The following is a 16,548-nucleotide window of genomic DNA, read 5'->3' as shown; positions in this document are numbered from 1 at the left end:
TTTATTTCATTATTTATTTATTTATATATGCATTAATTTATCTAGTTTTTTGTTTATAGATCGATTTATTTTTTAATTCTTTTTTTTTAATTTATCTTATGATTAATTCATTTGCTTACTATTAATTGATTGCTTGTCTCCATGGTTTTCTCAATATTTAGTTTCTTAAATACTAGGGAAAGAGAGAAAGGACTAAGGTCTTCAAAAAAACGTGCACAGGAAGGACGATCCATGAGTTTTCAAACAGACGTGTACGGAATGTTGATAAAGGTATATGGAAATCGAAAAGCCTATGATTTTGGTTGAAAGAAGAAAAACTGAACGGCAATGAGGGATGAAAATTGAAGGTCTATCACGTAAACAACGCAATGGAACATATAGCCAAAGGGAGTAGAACATATAACCGACATAACTAAAATAAGTATATAATTCAAAAAATAATGGATGACTTAATGTCACATACAATATATCAACCGTCAAGCGTGTTCCTATTACTTGTTTAAAAAAAAAACAAATAATCCATTACAGTCCATTTAATTTATGTTTCATAATTCATAATTTCATAGTTTCATTTATCAAGAGAAGACCCACCTTTGTATTTCTTGAACAGTTTTTTAAAGTCTAACACATGTTCTTGAACTTCAGATAACGTGTAAGTTGCTGTTATTTGCAATAACTTTGAAAGAATAATATTATAGACGATTGCTATCGACAAGATTTAATTTTTTTCAAATTTACAGGTTATTCATCTCTCCTCAAATCCTTTGTAAATAATAAAGTAGAGAAATGATTCTTGTTTCCTAGTTTCCTTGCTTCCTTGTAGGTAGGCCAAGACTGATTATGGTTATATCGCCAAATAAGAAGTCTGAATGTATTTTTGAATTGTAGATATAATTTCAATTTGATTTTAATTTTTATTCATTGGATTTGATTGTAATGTATAACGATACTGACTGCAAAATACTGTCGAAAATACTGCAACTTTTTACAAGACAAGTTTAATTATTCTAGTTTGAACTTTTATTCTTGCCCTAGAAAACTTTCTTTTTGTTTCGTTTCGTTTTGCTTTCTTGTATTACTCTCAATTGATTGTTTAGTATTTTATGCTGATCACGGCATGCAAATTTTATTTTAGTCTTAATCTTTACCTTCTCTTTTTCATACACTCTAACCCACCGATGTAATACGATTCTCAGTATATGCCATAGGAATCGATTAACTAATCACGTACTCCAACTCGATTCGCACGATTTGATACATAAGTATTGTAGAGATCCTACGTTCTTGCATTCGGGAATTTCTGTGTTGTACTGGTAATTGTGTGTGCCTTGAACCTATCCCGAGACTAATTTCCATCCGAATCTGGTAACTCATAGGCCGATATAACGTTGCGCACGTCTTCGAAACACTTGTACAGCAAATGGTACGCCCGTTTGCAGGGACTACCATACGCAAGTTCTCTATGCTTAGTGATACATTCGACAGCGTGTGTTTTGAACTCTTTCTCACAATGACCTTCACCGTACTGAGCATAGAGCCGATCGATACTGACACCTTCGCGATCACTATATACACCAGTCTGGAGTCCGATGCATCGCACCAAACAGTGAACTTTGTCGTTTGCGTCCATTGCCCCTTCACTGAGGCTCATGAGCTGCTCTGTTGTGATCTGATGCACATCCATACAACGCGATGTCACATGCTGCAGCTGCAGATGGTCGAGTGGCACGAACACACTATCCTGCCGCAGGTTTCCATAGTTGTAGTAATAGCACAGAAAGGACTCAAACGCTAACCCACAGCACTTTTCAGGATTTAACTCTAGAGCAGGCAGCTCCTGCAAACAAGTTTCCGTGCGGTTCACATTGTAAGCGTCAGCTGGATCGGTCACAAAATATCGAGCCAAAAGCTCCTTGCGCAGTCCCGTGTGGTCATTCCAGAACCGTCCACTAATACCGACGCACCTAATCAAGCACTTTGTGTCCTCATCCGGCAACATCACACCTGATCGTATCCTGGCCAGCTTGGAGTGAACGATCGACATCAGCTCGGCACACTCGAGCACCATTTCGTCGAAGGAACGCAGTATGAGGCTACCCTTCGCTTTAACCTGGAGTTCACTACCGCCGAGCACGAGGAGCAGCAGCAACAGCTGCAGCCCCGTTCCCAAGGCCCAGTACACCATCGTTCGGTCGATGGCCGACGATTTGCTCCAGCTCCGACAACCTACCGCGGTGTAGTGCAACGCTCGAAATGTTTCATAACTAAACGCACCTGTTTGCTGTTTCGGGGTGCTTTATAGGCGATCCGGTGCACTTTGAATGCGATTCCACTACGAGACGAGTCATTAGCACGTACGCACTCCGGGTTCAAAAATCAGCAACTGGCAAACTGTGGGCGCATCGGGAACGGATAGCGGGATCGTCCGAACGTCACGTACTGGCGACCAGCTGCAGACCATTTCGGCTGCCATTTGTTGTGCCATGCCCGCGCTCCATGGCAGGGTGGGTGCAAAACAAAAACCATCATCGTTGCTCAATTTACGAGTGCGTGAAGCACCATGAGCTATTACGCAAACGGGCCTGTCCCGTGCCGTTCAGGGCAAGAACTGATGAAAAATCAAACGCACCAACACGCATGGGCGGACGGGTTAGTGGGATAGGTGAAATTTATCAGACCGGGTGCATTGAGGCGATGTGACAGTAAGTCACAACTAAAGGGCTGGTGTTGAGTTTGTTTGGAGTCCGGGCGACATCTTGGTCGCTCAGGCTGATTAGGAGCAAAGTTAAAGATACGAACGTGTGCGCAAATACGAATTATTTAAAGCATTTTTGATTTTTGTACATCTTATTACAAGTGCACATGCATGTATTAGTGTTTATCAAATGGAATGCTCTGAAAAAAACTGTCTTGCCAGGGAATTTAATTTATATTACTAAAAATTTTATTTTAATTTAAAGGTTGTGCTAGACCTTTTTTACATTTCTTTATGCATCTTGAATAACATTTAAGGATGAATATAATTTATTTTTTTATCGTTTTCAAAAATTTCATTTGAAATTTCGGGACATGATATATTACAACATCGATTTCTGTTTGCACAATTGTTTTAGGTGACTTATTCAATAGGGATGAGAATCCTAAATATGGCCATATTATCCGGGTTTTCCATATCTACAACATATCCAGAGAAACTAAGCTGTCAATTTAAAATTTAATGGTTTTCGCTTCGGTTCGCTTATCAACATTTTATATTATTTTGTTTTACTTTTTAATTGTAAAAGAACGAGTGAACCATGATTTAAACCTTTTATGTTAAGTATCAGCTCGTCTAAATGCTACTATTCGATACTGAAATGTCGCACGGTGTTGGTGTAAATCGTTACAAACCTTTAAACTACTCGCAAATCCTCGCCGCAACAGCATGGACTACTCACGAATAACACTATTTACAAATCCCTGTCCACTTTGAGGGAAAACACACGCATCGCAACGTGTTTTCTAGTGCTGCATCAGCGACCAGCGCTGCGACCACAAGCCTTCCGCTCAATAAAGACACCTTCCCGCCTGGATCTCCCTAGCGCACCACCATTTCACTGGGGCGGGAAAATGCATGAAGTAAAGCCAATTAACCGTCCGCTGCCATACCTTCGCTTGCACTTTCGCCCGGTTCGCTGGCGGGGTGTTGACGGGTGACGGCTTCGGGGACCCGGCTGCCACCCCCGGTTGATTGGCAGGTTTGGCATCGAATAGCATCCAACATCACCCGCACACAACTGGCCACCACCAGCGCGCATAAAGGATTTCACTGCGGAAGTACGACGATCCGGTCCATAATTTGACATGTTTTCCCGCACCCGCCAGTACATTCAAGTGTCAGTAAGTCAATACAAATCGTGTACGCTGGCCACACCGCGGGTATGCGTCCTAATCTCTGCCGGAATCAGACCCAGCACCGAGCCCCGCTGCCACAGCTCGCACGTCTCCAGTGTGGCTGCGAGTCATCGCAATGGTGGGGCGAGGCGCGTAAAAATAGCATTACCAGGGCAAGCGTTACTGACGTACTTATCGCTCAGCAAATGTCAAGCCTTGGCCGGGTAATGGTGGTGGTGGTGCGGGGCCGGGGTGGTGGGTGTGCGACAGGCCAGATGGCACGGGAAGCCGCAGGAAAGGTGGGAACCGTTCTCGTTAGACAGGTTGACGCTGAACGTTCTCTATCGGGCTGACATCGACATCGTGTCAGATTAGCGCACACACACGGGCCGGCCACTCGCCAGCGCTCACGTACACCGTCACATAGAATGCAAACATTGGTAGTGGTTGTGAGTGGGTGAGTGGTGATGGTGGCAATCTTCGCTGTGTGCGCGCGCTCCGATGCAAATGTAGGCCTGACGTGTGAAGCTAGTGCGCGATGCGTAACCTGACTGCGGCAACCAGCTGCTCCGTGGTTTGGCGCTGGCTTGGCGTTGGTTAGCGCGGTGGTGTGCAGGCGGCACTCGACTCTAGTGTTGGTGATACTTTCGCGCACCTCCGCGAGGGGATGACGCGAACACCCTAAAACCGGTTCCGCAACAGCTGCACTAGCGTCGTCCGTTCACGTCGAGTTGCCTTCACTGTGAACTTGAGCTAGATGGCAGCACCTTACGGTGGCAGCAACCTCCCCAATGATGGCGGGGTACGTACGATCTCAGCTGTTTTTTCCACGTGAAATACGCACAAACTAGTTCCTGATTATCATGCGGCATGTTTTCGCCAGCTCAGGACAAAATGAGAATAAACGAAGAGTATCTGTTACCCGTTGTCCTACTTTTCGCAAGAAGCTGAGACTTTATGATATACTGTGTCGAGTTCTGGGAAGTGTTAAGGGCATAAGGTTTGCCACTCTCAGTACCACTCGGTGCTGCATAATGACACCTGACGGACGTTCACGATAATCAGAAATGCTGCACCCTCTAGTTCACCCATTATTATTGCAGCCGCATGGTGCGAGAAAGGTGTGAAGACTCCTGGGGTTTGATTCCGATTGCAATGAGGAGTGCACTGTTTATCAGCTCGTCGTTGGCTCCGTTGTATCGCCGATTGGCAGAAGTCGTTAGGGGCAGGCGTACAGTGTCTTATCACCTGTCGGCTCGATGGTCAGTTGGTCGTGTGCAGTGGCTGGTTTCATTCCGTACACGATAGGGTGGAATCGTAATTAGAACACACCTGTGTACCAGTGTACCGTAGTGCCATTAATGATCATTACATACATTTCGCCTTTTGATTTGACATTTCAGCTTTTGTAGCTTGTGTTAGTTTAATGTACGTTTTAAGTAGGTGTGGCAATATCACTGTTCTTCTATGAAAATGATTATTGTGACTATAAATAACTTTTTATTTCAAGTAATCTTAATTTGATATTAGATGTATGTTAATAATTAGAGGTAATATATTTTGATGTAAACCAGAATGTGTTTGACCAAAATTAAAATATTCATCGATCAATGAAAAAATGTGCCTGCATGTTAATATGTTAGTTTTACTTTTAATGTTAATTTTTGAAGGCGTTGATAATTGTTTTCCATAAACAATAATTTATTCGGGTATAAGTGAAGTATGCATGCTTCTAGAAGAAATTATAATAATTTCACTCATAACTCATTGTTACAAAAGTTGTTATAATACTTTGCCTCAAAGCCGTGATCATATTCATATATCAACGTCATATTGTTGCAGTGTATATTAATTACAGTGGAATCCTTATTTTAGTGTTGGTGATAGTGGATGTTAGTGTTAGTGCTCAAAAGTGTAAAAAATTGGTAACAGACAGACAACATATCACATTGGTTAGAGTAAAATACTATTAATTCTTCCATTAACCATCTATTTTATGAAAACCCGAAAAGAGTTTACCCGAGTTTATACCCGTAAATGCTTTCGAGGGACATTCGCAAAACACGGATTTTTGCGTAAGTCGGAAATCACGTTTTTTAGTCAAAATAGGAAGGAGAGCAAGTTATTATGATCAAATTTAATACTTTTTTCATAAGTTTCGTGTGTAAAACTAGGTTATTTCTGTTGATTTAGCGAATCCAAACATTTAGCGAAACTGCAATTTATTTGAATTCGGCAATTTTGCGAGAAAATTGTAACAATTTGACATACGGAATGTAAAATATAAAAAATAATCACGTAACTCGAGTGTCGCGTAAATCGGGAAAAGACTGCAACACACTAAAAATATGTAATTTTCCCATTCTAGGCAGGTCAATTTATCAGCTATTCACTCAGAGCTAATACAACTACCACACCTTACAAGCAAAACGTTTCACAATATTTGGCCCTTAACCAAAATATCAACTACTCCAGGAAGTTGCTTGTGCCGCCGCTCGAAAATATTCAAATAGACTGGTTCACTATTTTTGTACCCCCGCGCCCTGTTTACATTTACTCCCATATACTTGCTCCAGTCGCTCTCGCCACCTGATCCTAACAAACGCCGCTTCCTCTCGTCCACCTAAGAGGCAAACGTAAGAGGTCCTGTTGCATTGCACATATTTCTTCTTGGCATCGCTCTGGGCAAGGTTTTACGCAAAGCCATTAACATCTAATAACTGACCGCACGATCGCGTGTGAAAACGTCAAAGAACCGCGTGAGAAAACCCGCACACGCGTGCACGTGTATGTTGTGTATGTTTATCTAGAGCCAAAATATTTCCTCTTCCTGCTGCAGCCGCGTACAAACCACCGGCACTGTACTGCGCATACCCAATGTTCGCCGCCGCAACCTCACATGCCGCCTTCCCACCAGAGTTCCCTAAATTAAACTTTGATCTCATTAGTTTTGCTTCCTGACAGCGGCAAAATATATTAGCTCATCAGAAACTTTCACCGTGCATAACAACCCTCAAACGGCACCCGGCAGGCCCACACTCAGCCGAGCGCACACCGACACAGAAAGTGCAGTTGCATTTTACTAGGTCGCTTAATTCTACCCATCCTCTGCTCGCCAGATTCTTTACTTCCTCCGCCCCGTTCGGCGCTCTCACGCGCTCCTGTTCATCAAATTGTCGATTACTATTTCACCAGCCAGGACGCGGTTCGGACGCGGACCGCTAATGGTGCCTCAAATATCACCTCAGCTGCTCGGCTCAAAGCGTTCGTTTGCACCGGCTCATCAAATGGTGCTGCTCGGTACGAAGCGTACCGCTTCCCCGCACACCAAACATCGAATGCCACAGTTTCATTTGCTTTCCACCATCACCCACGGTAGCCGTTCCGCGCAATGCTTAGCTCCATGGATGGGATCCCTTTTTCCTACAATTTTCCATCTGGCAGGGCGTGGATGCTGGTCCGACCTTTACCTGTTTGCGGCGTGCAGGCAAGTGCAGTGGTTTGCCGCCACCTGCCACCGCCATCTACCGATCAGCGCACACAGTTCGTGTTCGGGGCCACTAATGAAACCAAGTCTCAATTTTCTTGGCAATGAATTTGAAATTTTCACCCGTGATGCACATTTCAAACCGCTTGATGCGCTTTCGTGTACGCAAATGTACACCTACAACCGAGCAAGCAAGGGGGCCGGGGGACGGATGGTTGGCGGTGTGATGATGGGTTACGGGCGGACGGGCGGTATCCTTTACCAGAATGAAATGCATTTAAATTTACACCCGCAACGCGATTGCATCGTAAAGTGAGTAGTTTACGCTGAATTAGACGCTAGATTTTTGCTTTTATTCCTCCTTTTCCTCCTGCTTCTGCTTCGTTGCGCCACCTCTCTGTCGTTATTCGCTCGGCAATTCCGCCAGCAACTTACCTTACCCGGCGGTTTAGGGTTGTGGCCAACTAACGACGCAGCTGTAGTTACGTTCGAGAAAAGGTACGGCTGTTTGATTGCAGCGCTTCTGTGGTTGTTTATCGTCGGTGGATGGAAGTGTAATTGTCGTAAGAAATTTAATTAAACTAATGTAAATCAGTAGTCAAGCCACTTTTCAGAATATATTTTTTTAAAGAATTTCAAATTATTTCAGTGATTGTGATATTTCACTTCGTTACTTCTGCAAGTTAACAATATTGGGCCTTTAAACTCCTGAGCGTTTTTTTAAATAAAAAACAGTGATAAAATACTCGCATGTGGTTAAGGATTGCATTAAAAAAACATAAATCAGCAAAACTTCAACCCTCAATTCTTAGTTATTCATTTATGTTATTTCATGATCTAAAAATTCCTTTTGTATTTGTATTCTTTATCATATTCTATCTTTTCCATATAAAAAACATTTCAATTATTTCTAGGCATTGTGTGTATTGTTAATTTTACAAATAAATATAACAATTGCAACATGTATACACTTACAGGGTTTCCCACGATATATTGGTTGGTTCCCATCAATTTTTGGTGGATTCCCATATTTTTTTGGTGCGTTCCCACGATTTTTTGGTCGTTTCCCAGAATTTTTTGGTCTAATTGTATTGATATCCAATCGGAAAATACCAATAAATTATAGGATCGAACCAAAAATCTATGGGATACAACCAAAAAATCGTGGGAACGCACCAAAAAATCATGGGAACTGACCAATAAATCGTGGGAAACCCTGTAAGTCAACGCACTATGCAATCTTAAAGATATACTACCAAAGACCTGAATAGTAAACAAAGCACCTTTTTATAAGATAAATATATAAAACAACAGCCATGACATAAAGTAACATAAGGTGTAATATATAAATATACATATAACACTTAGTGTAAATTATCATAAACTTGTGATGAATATTGAATAGTGAATATTGTTCAGTGATAAATAAGGTCGTTTGAAAAAAAAATAAAAATTTCCTAAAACTCACATATCACACATCAAACAACGATCACCTTAAAGTTCCGGAATAGTGGAGATAAACAAAATCATCACTAGTATTTCAACAACCAGCAAAGCGTAAGAGAAAGTGTTTACGATTGCTTGACCCACTGCCAAGCACACTGACAAGTAAACACAAAAAAAAAAACAAGAACGCAATTGCATGTCCCGCTTCTTGCAGCTATCGTGCTTCAAGGTCAGTCCACGGGAAAACGCGTGTCACTTGGCGCACTCAAATCGAACCAACTCTCTTTCCTGCCCTTCTTGCACCATTCAGCCTGTCCGTGGTATTGAAACCGAGCTCGACCCACTCATCGCACAGCACGGATAGATGTTTCTAATTTCATTTGCATATGCACCACTCCCACCCGCTCAGCAACCGCCGCCAGCAGCTCCCTCTGCTGCTCCGAGTCCGTTGCAACTCCTAGCGATAGTTCGAAATCGAACCATCGGGGCCTGGGCTAGCTAACTAATCGCAGCCTCGACAGCTTCTTGCACGGTGGAAGATCATCGCAGCTCATAACTTTGCCCAGGCACCGAGCGAGCCAGCGGACACAGGCGCCAGCGATTTGGCGACAGCTGAAAACTGCATTAATCGTGTCGCCGCGGCCCACGCACGCGTGTACAGCTGACCGTCTCTAAGCCCGTATGCAACCCGTCCGAGTGTCGGGTGTCATTTAAATTGCCATTTCAGCGCGTGAAAGGGTGCGGGCCGAGCAGATGCTGTTTCTTTTCTGGTTTCTGGTTTTGGGGCGGGAGCTGCAGTCGCGGGCCAAAGGGTCCCGGACCAGCCGGGGACCGTGGGGCAATTACCGGAACATATATGCATACAAATTGTTATTCCAGACCCGGTTCGCTTGGGCTACGAAATGAGATTTCCATTTTCGTATTCGATTAAATTCACTTTCATTAATTACTAATCGTGTTCGAATGAATAAATTATAGACTGTAATGTGTCCGATTATGCAACTGCGCCTGCCGGCGTGGACTGTGTAAAGCCGCCCGGGTAAGGAAACGTTGAGAACACACGTACGTGGGAGGACTTTATCACAGGCTTTGCCGCTGTTTCGCTAACGCTGTGTAGCTGCAGCGCGATCGGAGGCGATGCAGGTTTGTGAGCACACCCTAAAGGACGTAACGGAATTCCTCTTCAGATAGGGTGCCCACACGGCACCATTACTAGCCAATGCATGGTCGTGTGTAATTTGTGAGTGATAACTTTATTCAATATGAATAATTAAATGATCATTCAATGAAGCGAAGCAGTTTGTGGCATAAATTGCAGATATTATCAAACGTTGATGGCGTGGATGTGGATTAAATCATGGAGCTTACTGTTTAGCGGTGCCCTTTTTTGCAAGATTATTAGGGTTGTTTTAGAGCTCTATTTATTTGACTGCTATTTGATTATTTGTTTAAAGCTACACGATGGCAGAAGATACAAATTACGAATGAAACCAAAGCAAGAAAATTGTACTCATAGAATAAAAAGCTTTTATGTAAACAAGGCATTAAGGACTAAACGTTAAGCAATTAGAAAAATTGCTGTTAAAATTGGCAGATATTTACATTTTTGAGTTTAAAACACTAAAGTAATACGAAGTCTAAAAGTCCTAAGAAAACAAGTTATTTTAATGGTTTAGAAATTTTATATGGATGGTACATTATTACAATAATAAAAAAAAATCTTTGTATTTCCTGCTTATCTACCAAAATGATTAAAAGATGCCACAGTCTTTCTAGGGGTTTGACTTGATTAAGTAGTTATGTTACCTTTTATGTTCTAGAATCATGATGTACTTCTAAATAAGAATTTGTTCATGAACATTTTTAGCATCAAAATGATGTATGCCACCTTTAAACAGAACAGTTTGTTAAATTTTTAATGTGTCATGCTCTTTCTTGAATGACTCTGATGATTCAAGACAATGATTTTTATTTGGAAAACATGCCATACCTTACACGACCTCAAAAATAATTCGTCCAAACTTGTTGTTCTCTGTAACAGCTTCTTGCATACCAGAGTCAAGTTCGTTCTCCCTTCTCGTGGATGCAGTTTAGGGGTTTTCTCGCGGTTCCTTGATGTAAGCTGCACGTACCGTTGCTGCGGCACTGTTTCGGTTAACTTTTCCCAACCATCCATTAGCTCGTAATTGCGTCTAATTAATCATTTACCTATGCATAAATTAGAGCCTTGTAATCTGAACCATTGCATGAACACGGTGGATGCTTTATACGCTAGCCGTACGTACTAAAATGGTACAGTGTAATGGCGACCGATCGTGTGCTTTAGGCAGCTGTTTGCATTAGCAACCAAGAAACCTTCGGCTCGCGTTAGTGCAGTTTATCCAATACGTTTTGAGCGAGAAATGATCCATAATTATGTGCCGTCAACGCGCTGGGCACCCGCCGAAAGGACTAAGGCATGGTTATGGTTGATTGAAATAAAGTTTCGGTTTTAATGTTACCGCTACCGTTCGCTATCATCGATCACGCCGTAAAAATGTGCAAGCCGTGGTTGGGACCAAATTGACTACGATTAGTAACAAAAATGCAGCCAGCGAGATAAAATGCTGCATGCTTAAGCTAACGGTTTGTGTTTGTTATGTAAAAAGGGGTACAGGGATCAACCTAGGGGATGGTTATGAATCATGTTTGAAGAATGTTTTTCTCCAGCCAACAGTACGACGACACATTCCAACATGGCACAGTGTGCTCCCACCTGCTTCATAAAGCTAATGAGTCATCGATGTAATGTTTAATCTTGCTTTAAGTGCATCCTCCACTCGAGTCGAATTGGTTCATCCCAAGCTACTACAGATTCGTCCCAGGCCCTACAGATAATTTTAAATGAAAGGGCGTGTGTGTGTTTGTGTGTGTGTGAGAGAGAGAGAGAGAGAGAGAGAGAGAGAGAGAGAGAGAGAGAGAGAGATTGTGAGAGAGCTACAAATCAATTAAAATTGCCAATTTGCCACTGCCGGATGAGCCTCGGTGGTCGGATGGATGAAAATTAGCATTACTCATAATTGTAAAATCCAGAGCACTTACCCAAACATGCACCTGGGCGTGGCTCGCTAACAGCAAACAATGATTTAATCTCCTTTCGCTCGTGTTTGATCTGCATCATGAAGATTTATGGGGTATAGCCTGTGTGGTGGTGATGATGGGCTCGGGAATTCCAGAGAATATTCATTTCCATGTTTTTGGTGTGATACACGTTGCGGTATGCCGTTCTGTTCTGTGTGAAATAGGGTTTTTTTGTGGTCGTGTGTACACTGATAGTAGCTCAATGTTTGTACAGGTGTATGATGCAAATCGCGAGGCTGAGATGAGATCATATCGTATTTTAACTGAAGCAGTTCACACGCCGTCGGTCATAAATAATTTTGGAAAACACATCATGCAGCTATGATAGCATTGCTCATACATTTTCGATGACTGTAAGTATAAAATATACGAAGTTACGTTCATTAATGAAACAAAGGCCAAAAACGTGTAATTTTTTGTTTAATTGTTTATTACTCGTTCAATGGATAACAATGGATCAGTGTGAATGTTCTTAAGTTTAATATTAGTTTAAAATAAGTAGTAAGACCATCTTAATAATTCGCTTCTAAGGCAGTTTTTAAAGGATTTCACTGAGGTTCCAAAATCAAACAAATGACGAACTTCGTTAAACACCCTAATCATGGAGTTGAGGGGGTCTTTAGATTATTAGATCCCATTATCAAATATCTGTTATTGTTTGAAATTATTGAAAAAAATTAAACACCCCAAATAGCCAGCTCGAACTCTACTATTGATTTTGGCTGTTTAACAGAAAAATCGCTTCGTTATCTTCCACTTGGCGTAACGTCCTATGCGGACATGCCGGTCTATACAAGCTTTCAGGACTTATTGGTACCACGCCGCCGGCTAGTCAGTCCATGATGTTAATCCGTGAAAAATCCGTGTTAAACAAATGTCCTAAGAAAGTATTGTTCGTATTATGGAAAAAAAATGTTTATAGTTTACGTTGGAACTTGAGGCCTTGATAAGAACGTGTTCCGATCTTGGTGGAAGTTTAAAGATTTGCATGCGAAAGCGCATGCGCATTTGGTTATAGACAGCGACTGGGTGATGGCCCGATGATTTATTCGATTGAAGCGTTATCTGCCACAAGACTTACTCTGCGATTTATTTCTAGACTGCTTCGCCGTGCTTAGGCCTGACTGTATAGTGTATGTTAATAATCAGACTAGTAAATCAAATAGTCCATACAAAAATTGAAAATTATAATTAATTGAGAAGCTAATTATATTCCAATAACAAAATTCTTTTCGCTTTTCGTACCTTATAAGACAATTCAGTCACTGGCGCGATTTAGAATCATATGATAAAATCAAGTCTTGGTTTTACTTTCAGCTCGGTAACGGCATTACCTTAAGCCGCTTTGGCTAGTAATGTAAACCCTCTAAGCCCCGCAGTTACAAATAGTGGGAGATTTTAGTTTCCTAGTCTAAAGAACCATTAAAATGCTACACCTTCAGGTTGTGCAGACAACTGCCCGCTGCCAGGCGAAACGATGTTGGCATTTATCGATGCCTCGTGTTTCCCCAAAGGTGTCGAGCCGTTCGTGGTCCACTTTCCACTCTGGTTGTATACTCCAGATCACAGTCCTCTTTCCCCTTAAACTCTCCCGAGGTGGAAGCTGGAAGGAACAGAAAATAGCTGTTTGGAAGCGTTTCCCTAATGGGATACGAAATGAGAGGGAAAATATAGTTATAATAATTTAATCTTCTTCTCGTGACCATGGGGTAATAGGAGTGTAAAGTTGTATTGGCTAAGACGTTATCGTTTGATTTTGTTTCTCTGCTCTGTTTTATTGTTACGCCTCTTTCTCTCTCCTTCGCCTTTCCTGCCAAAAGACAAACGAATCCGAAAGACTCCACTAACACACGATCGTAACACATTCGTCTACTGCGAGTCGGACGTCACATAAATCAACTACGATCAACTACTACAGATGGATGCTGTTTCCTCCATTTTGAATATCCGAAAAGCACGATGCATTGAATGATGCTATTTCCTATACCCCGATTACTGTCGGGCTGCTCGGACGCCAGGAAATGAACGCGCGAATCCGAACACGCCACGAACGCAATTTCGCCCGTCCTGCTACGTACTATTCTTAGCGGCATTGACCAACCCACGGTTCGAGTGCAGCATGTCCGTAGCATGGTGCATCGTCACGATTTCTTTTTCACCTTTCCTAACGCCGCACCGTCCACAGACGAAGCACAGGATGATGAACTGTGTGTTTAAAATAACTTCACAGCGAAAGGAGCATATTTTTTGGCAGAAGTAACGGTGACCGATGCTAATGAGCGATCCGTTTCTCTCTAATGGTGGATAGGAGGGCAGAAGGCAGGGTATGGCAATTGAAAATAAATTTCAATCAACTCAATCCCATGAACTTGACAGTGGCACTAGTCGTTCGGACGTTTGGGGCCAAGCGAATGATGACGTGTCTTGGTGTCAGTGGAATACAGATGAACATTTTAACGTCGAATGATTAGGAGCAAAAGCGTGAGTCTTAAATTAAACTTCTTTTTATAGTTCATTTTTTAACTTTAGTTCGCAGCTGATAATATTGTTGTGCTTTAAAAGTGCAAGTAATGAATAGAAATGGTACCGAAAGTCATAATTAAAAGCATTTTTAAATAATTTAAATGATCGATGCATTGAAGAAATACAACTTATACTGAATTAGTTACATGATGCACCCACAAAAATTGCACTACTCGTTTATTTTGATTTTAGTTTTGACCATAATGTTTGATTTGTCCAGTGCCAATCGTCGTTTGGTAACCTGCAACAATCGCCACCAAATTTTACCGGCTGTTCATCTCTATAGAAAGCTTCATCCAACAAAACAACTAATATCATAGTCATAATCCCATCTATGATCTATAAAATCATGATTACATTGACAAAAAAATTCATTTTTCAAATAAAAATTATATTGAAATTAAACAACGCTGAACAAAATAACCATTTAACAATGCTACGAGGAGGATAGCATAGAGAAAGAGGAAGATATATTATTATATATAAGATGAATAACAAAATAAGATAGAATATATGATTAGTACAGTGGATTTGTAAGCCATTTGCTTTCCGGTTTACTTATAAGCCTGAATTGATTCAAAGGATTAATTGAAGTCTAAACAACATAGCAAGACGACTTAGATGCTGTGACATACGATTGATAGAGCCGTGAATATTTTGACACTCTACGAGCAACAATGTACGAAGGCCTAGACACTTTACATGTTACGCAAAACAATAGTTGTTCGAGTATCACAGATGTGGGCGCGTGAGAAATTTGGCATCTACAAAACAACATAATTTAATTAAAAGTAAATATTAATGCCCTGTTTTGAATTGGAATATTATTTTAACGAGAGACATTAAATGTAAACATGTTTTTGTTTTCTTCTGTCTCACACTAAGCATTAGACTAAGCCTACATTGACTTATAATTGAAAGCAATATGGTTCAATGTGTTTAATTTCAATTTATGCTATTTTTGAGAAATGCAAAATACAAGCATGAAGTATGAATTGAGATTTTTTTTTTCTGTTCCTAGTCACAATATTTTTATCTTCCCATGAGGTACGATAAAGTTTACGAAACATAATTAACTTATTTTACCAAAATATTCCCAACAGTCAACAATGTGCATTATTCGTGTAGTAAAAGCGAAGTATCCCGAAAGCTGTCTTCACATCGTGGAACACGAATAGTAAAAGTACGTACAGCAATGCGCACGTGTGACATAACAGTTCACGCTACGTTGGACCGACGGGTCGGACCGAAGATCAATGGGCCGCTGGCACAGAAGACCATCGATGCCAACTTGTATCTTGGCAACGAAAGCAAACATTTATCTGTGACAGAACATTTCAAGCAAAGCGCGTGTCTGTATGTGTGGATTTTCATGTAATATAATTTCACTATCTGTTGGTTGGAAGCGATGGACGCAGAACACAGTGTTTGGTTTTCCTTTTTTCCTATCTTCGTGTACTTTTTCGTCCGGCGAACGAAAAGGTGAAGAATTTGCATAGCGAAGGAATATCCGTTCTGTAGCCAAAACGGCGGCACGTTCCTGCAGACAGTTAATTGGCAGGGGTTTCCCATTGCATAATGTTACATTTTGTTTCGTAATTTCAAAACACAAAAAAAAATCCTTCTGGCAGGTACTGCATGCACATCTGCAGCCCAAAACCCATGTTCAATAACATCACTGTTAGATATTTGAAAGATTAAAAAAAAGATCTTTTTTGATTCCATGTTTTGTTGTGAAAACAAATTGACAAAGAGATACTCCCTTAATATAGTACAACGCATCATCAGCAGCAAAACAACCCACCATAACGGCAATGGCCGGTGAACGTACCAGCCTTGAACGACGTGTATTTAGCAGATGCGCATCGTCTGCGTCGGGAGCACCCCCAGACGAAGCCGTGTGACTAATAGCGCAAACTTTGATCGACAGTTAATCAAAGTGGTAAATATTTAGAGATAGCTGCAATAGGTCTACGCGTGCATCGACACCCGCTCCATGAGGGGGGGTCTTCCGACAACAGTGCGGCACAATGACCTATCCCAACCGTACACGAACCGGACTAACCCGTTCACCGTAGCGACGGTGGCCATGACTGTCG

The 16,548-nt window shown here is 41.5% G+C and overlaps 1 protein-coding gene across 1 annotated transcript; it reads right to left on the bottom strand.

Annotated features, from left to right (window-relative positions):
* Window positions 1-1,242: 1,242 nt before the first annotated feature.
* On the bottom strand, window positions 1,243-2,185 carry LOC120952906 (general odorant-binding protein 45-like). The gene has a single exon (XM_040372476.2). It carries the CDS (start codon window positions 2,183-2,185, stop codon window positions 1,346-1,348), a length of 840 nt encoding a protein of 279 aa, XP_040228410.2. The 3' UTR covers window positions 1,243-1,345.
* Window positions 2,186-16,548: the final 14,363 nt, after the last annotated feature.

Source organism: Anopheles coluzzii, chromosome 2 (genome assembly GCF_943734685.1).
Source record: "Anopheles coluzzii chromosome 2, AcolN3, whole genome shotgun sequence".
Classification (NCBI taxonomy): Eukaryota; Metazoa; Arthropoda; class Insecta; order Diptera; family Culicidae; genus Anopheles; species Anopheles coluzzii.
Note: the sequence above shows the minus strand (reverse complement) of the source record. Positions and strands in the feature narration are given on the sequence as shown.

Coding starts and splice junctions, on each gene's coding strand:
- LOC120952906 (XM_040372476.2), bottom strand. CDS start 2,185: ATGGTGTACTGGGCCTTGGGAACGGGGCTGCAGCTGTTGCTGCTGCTC.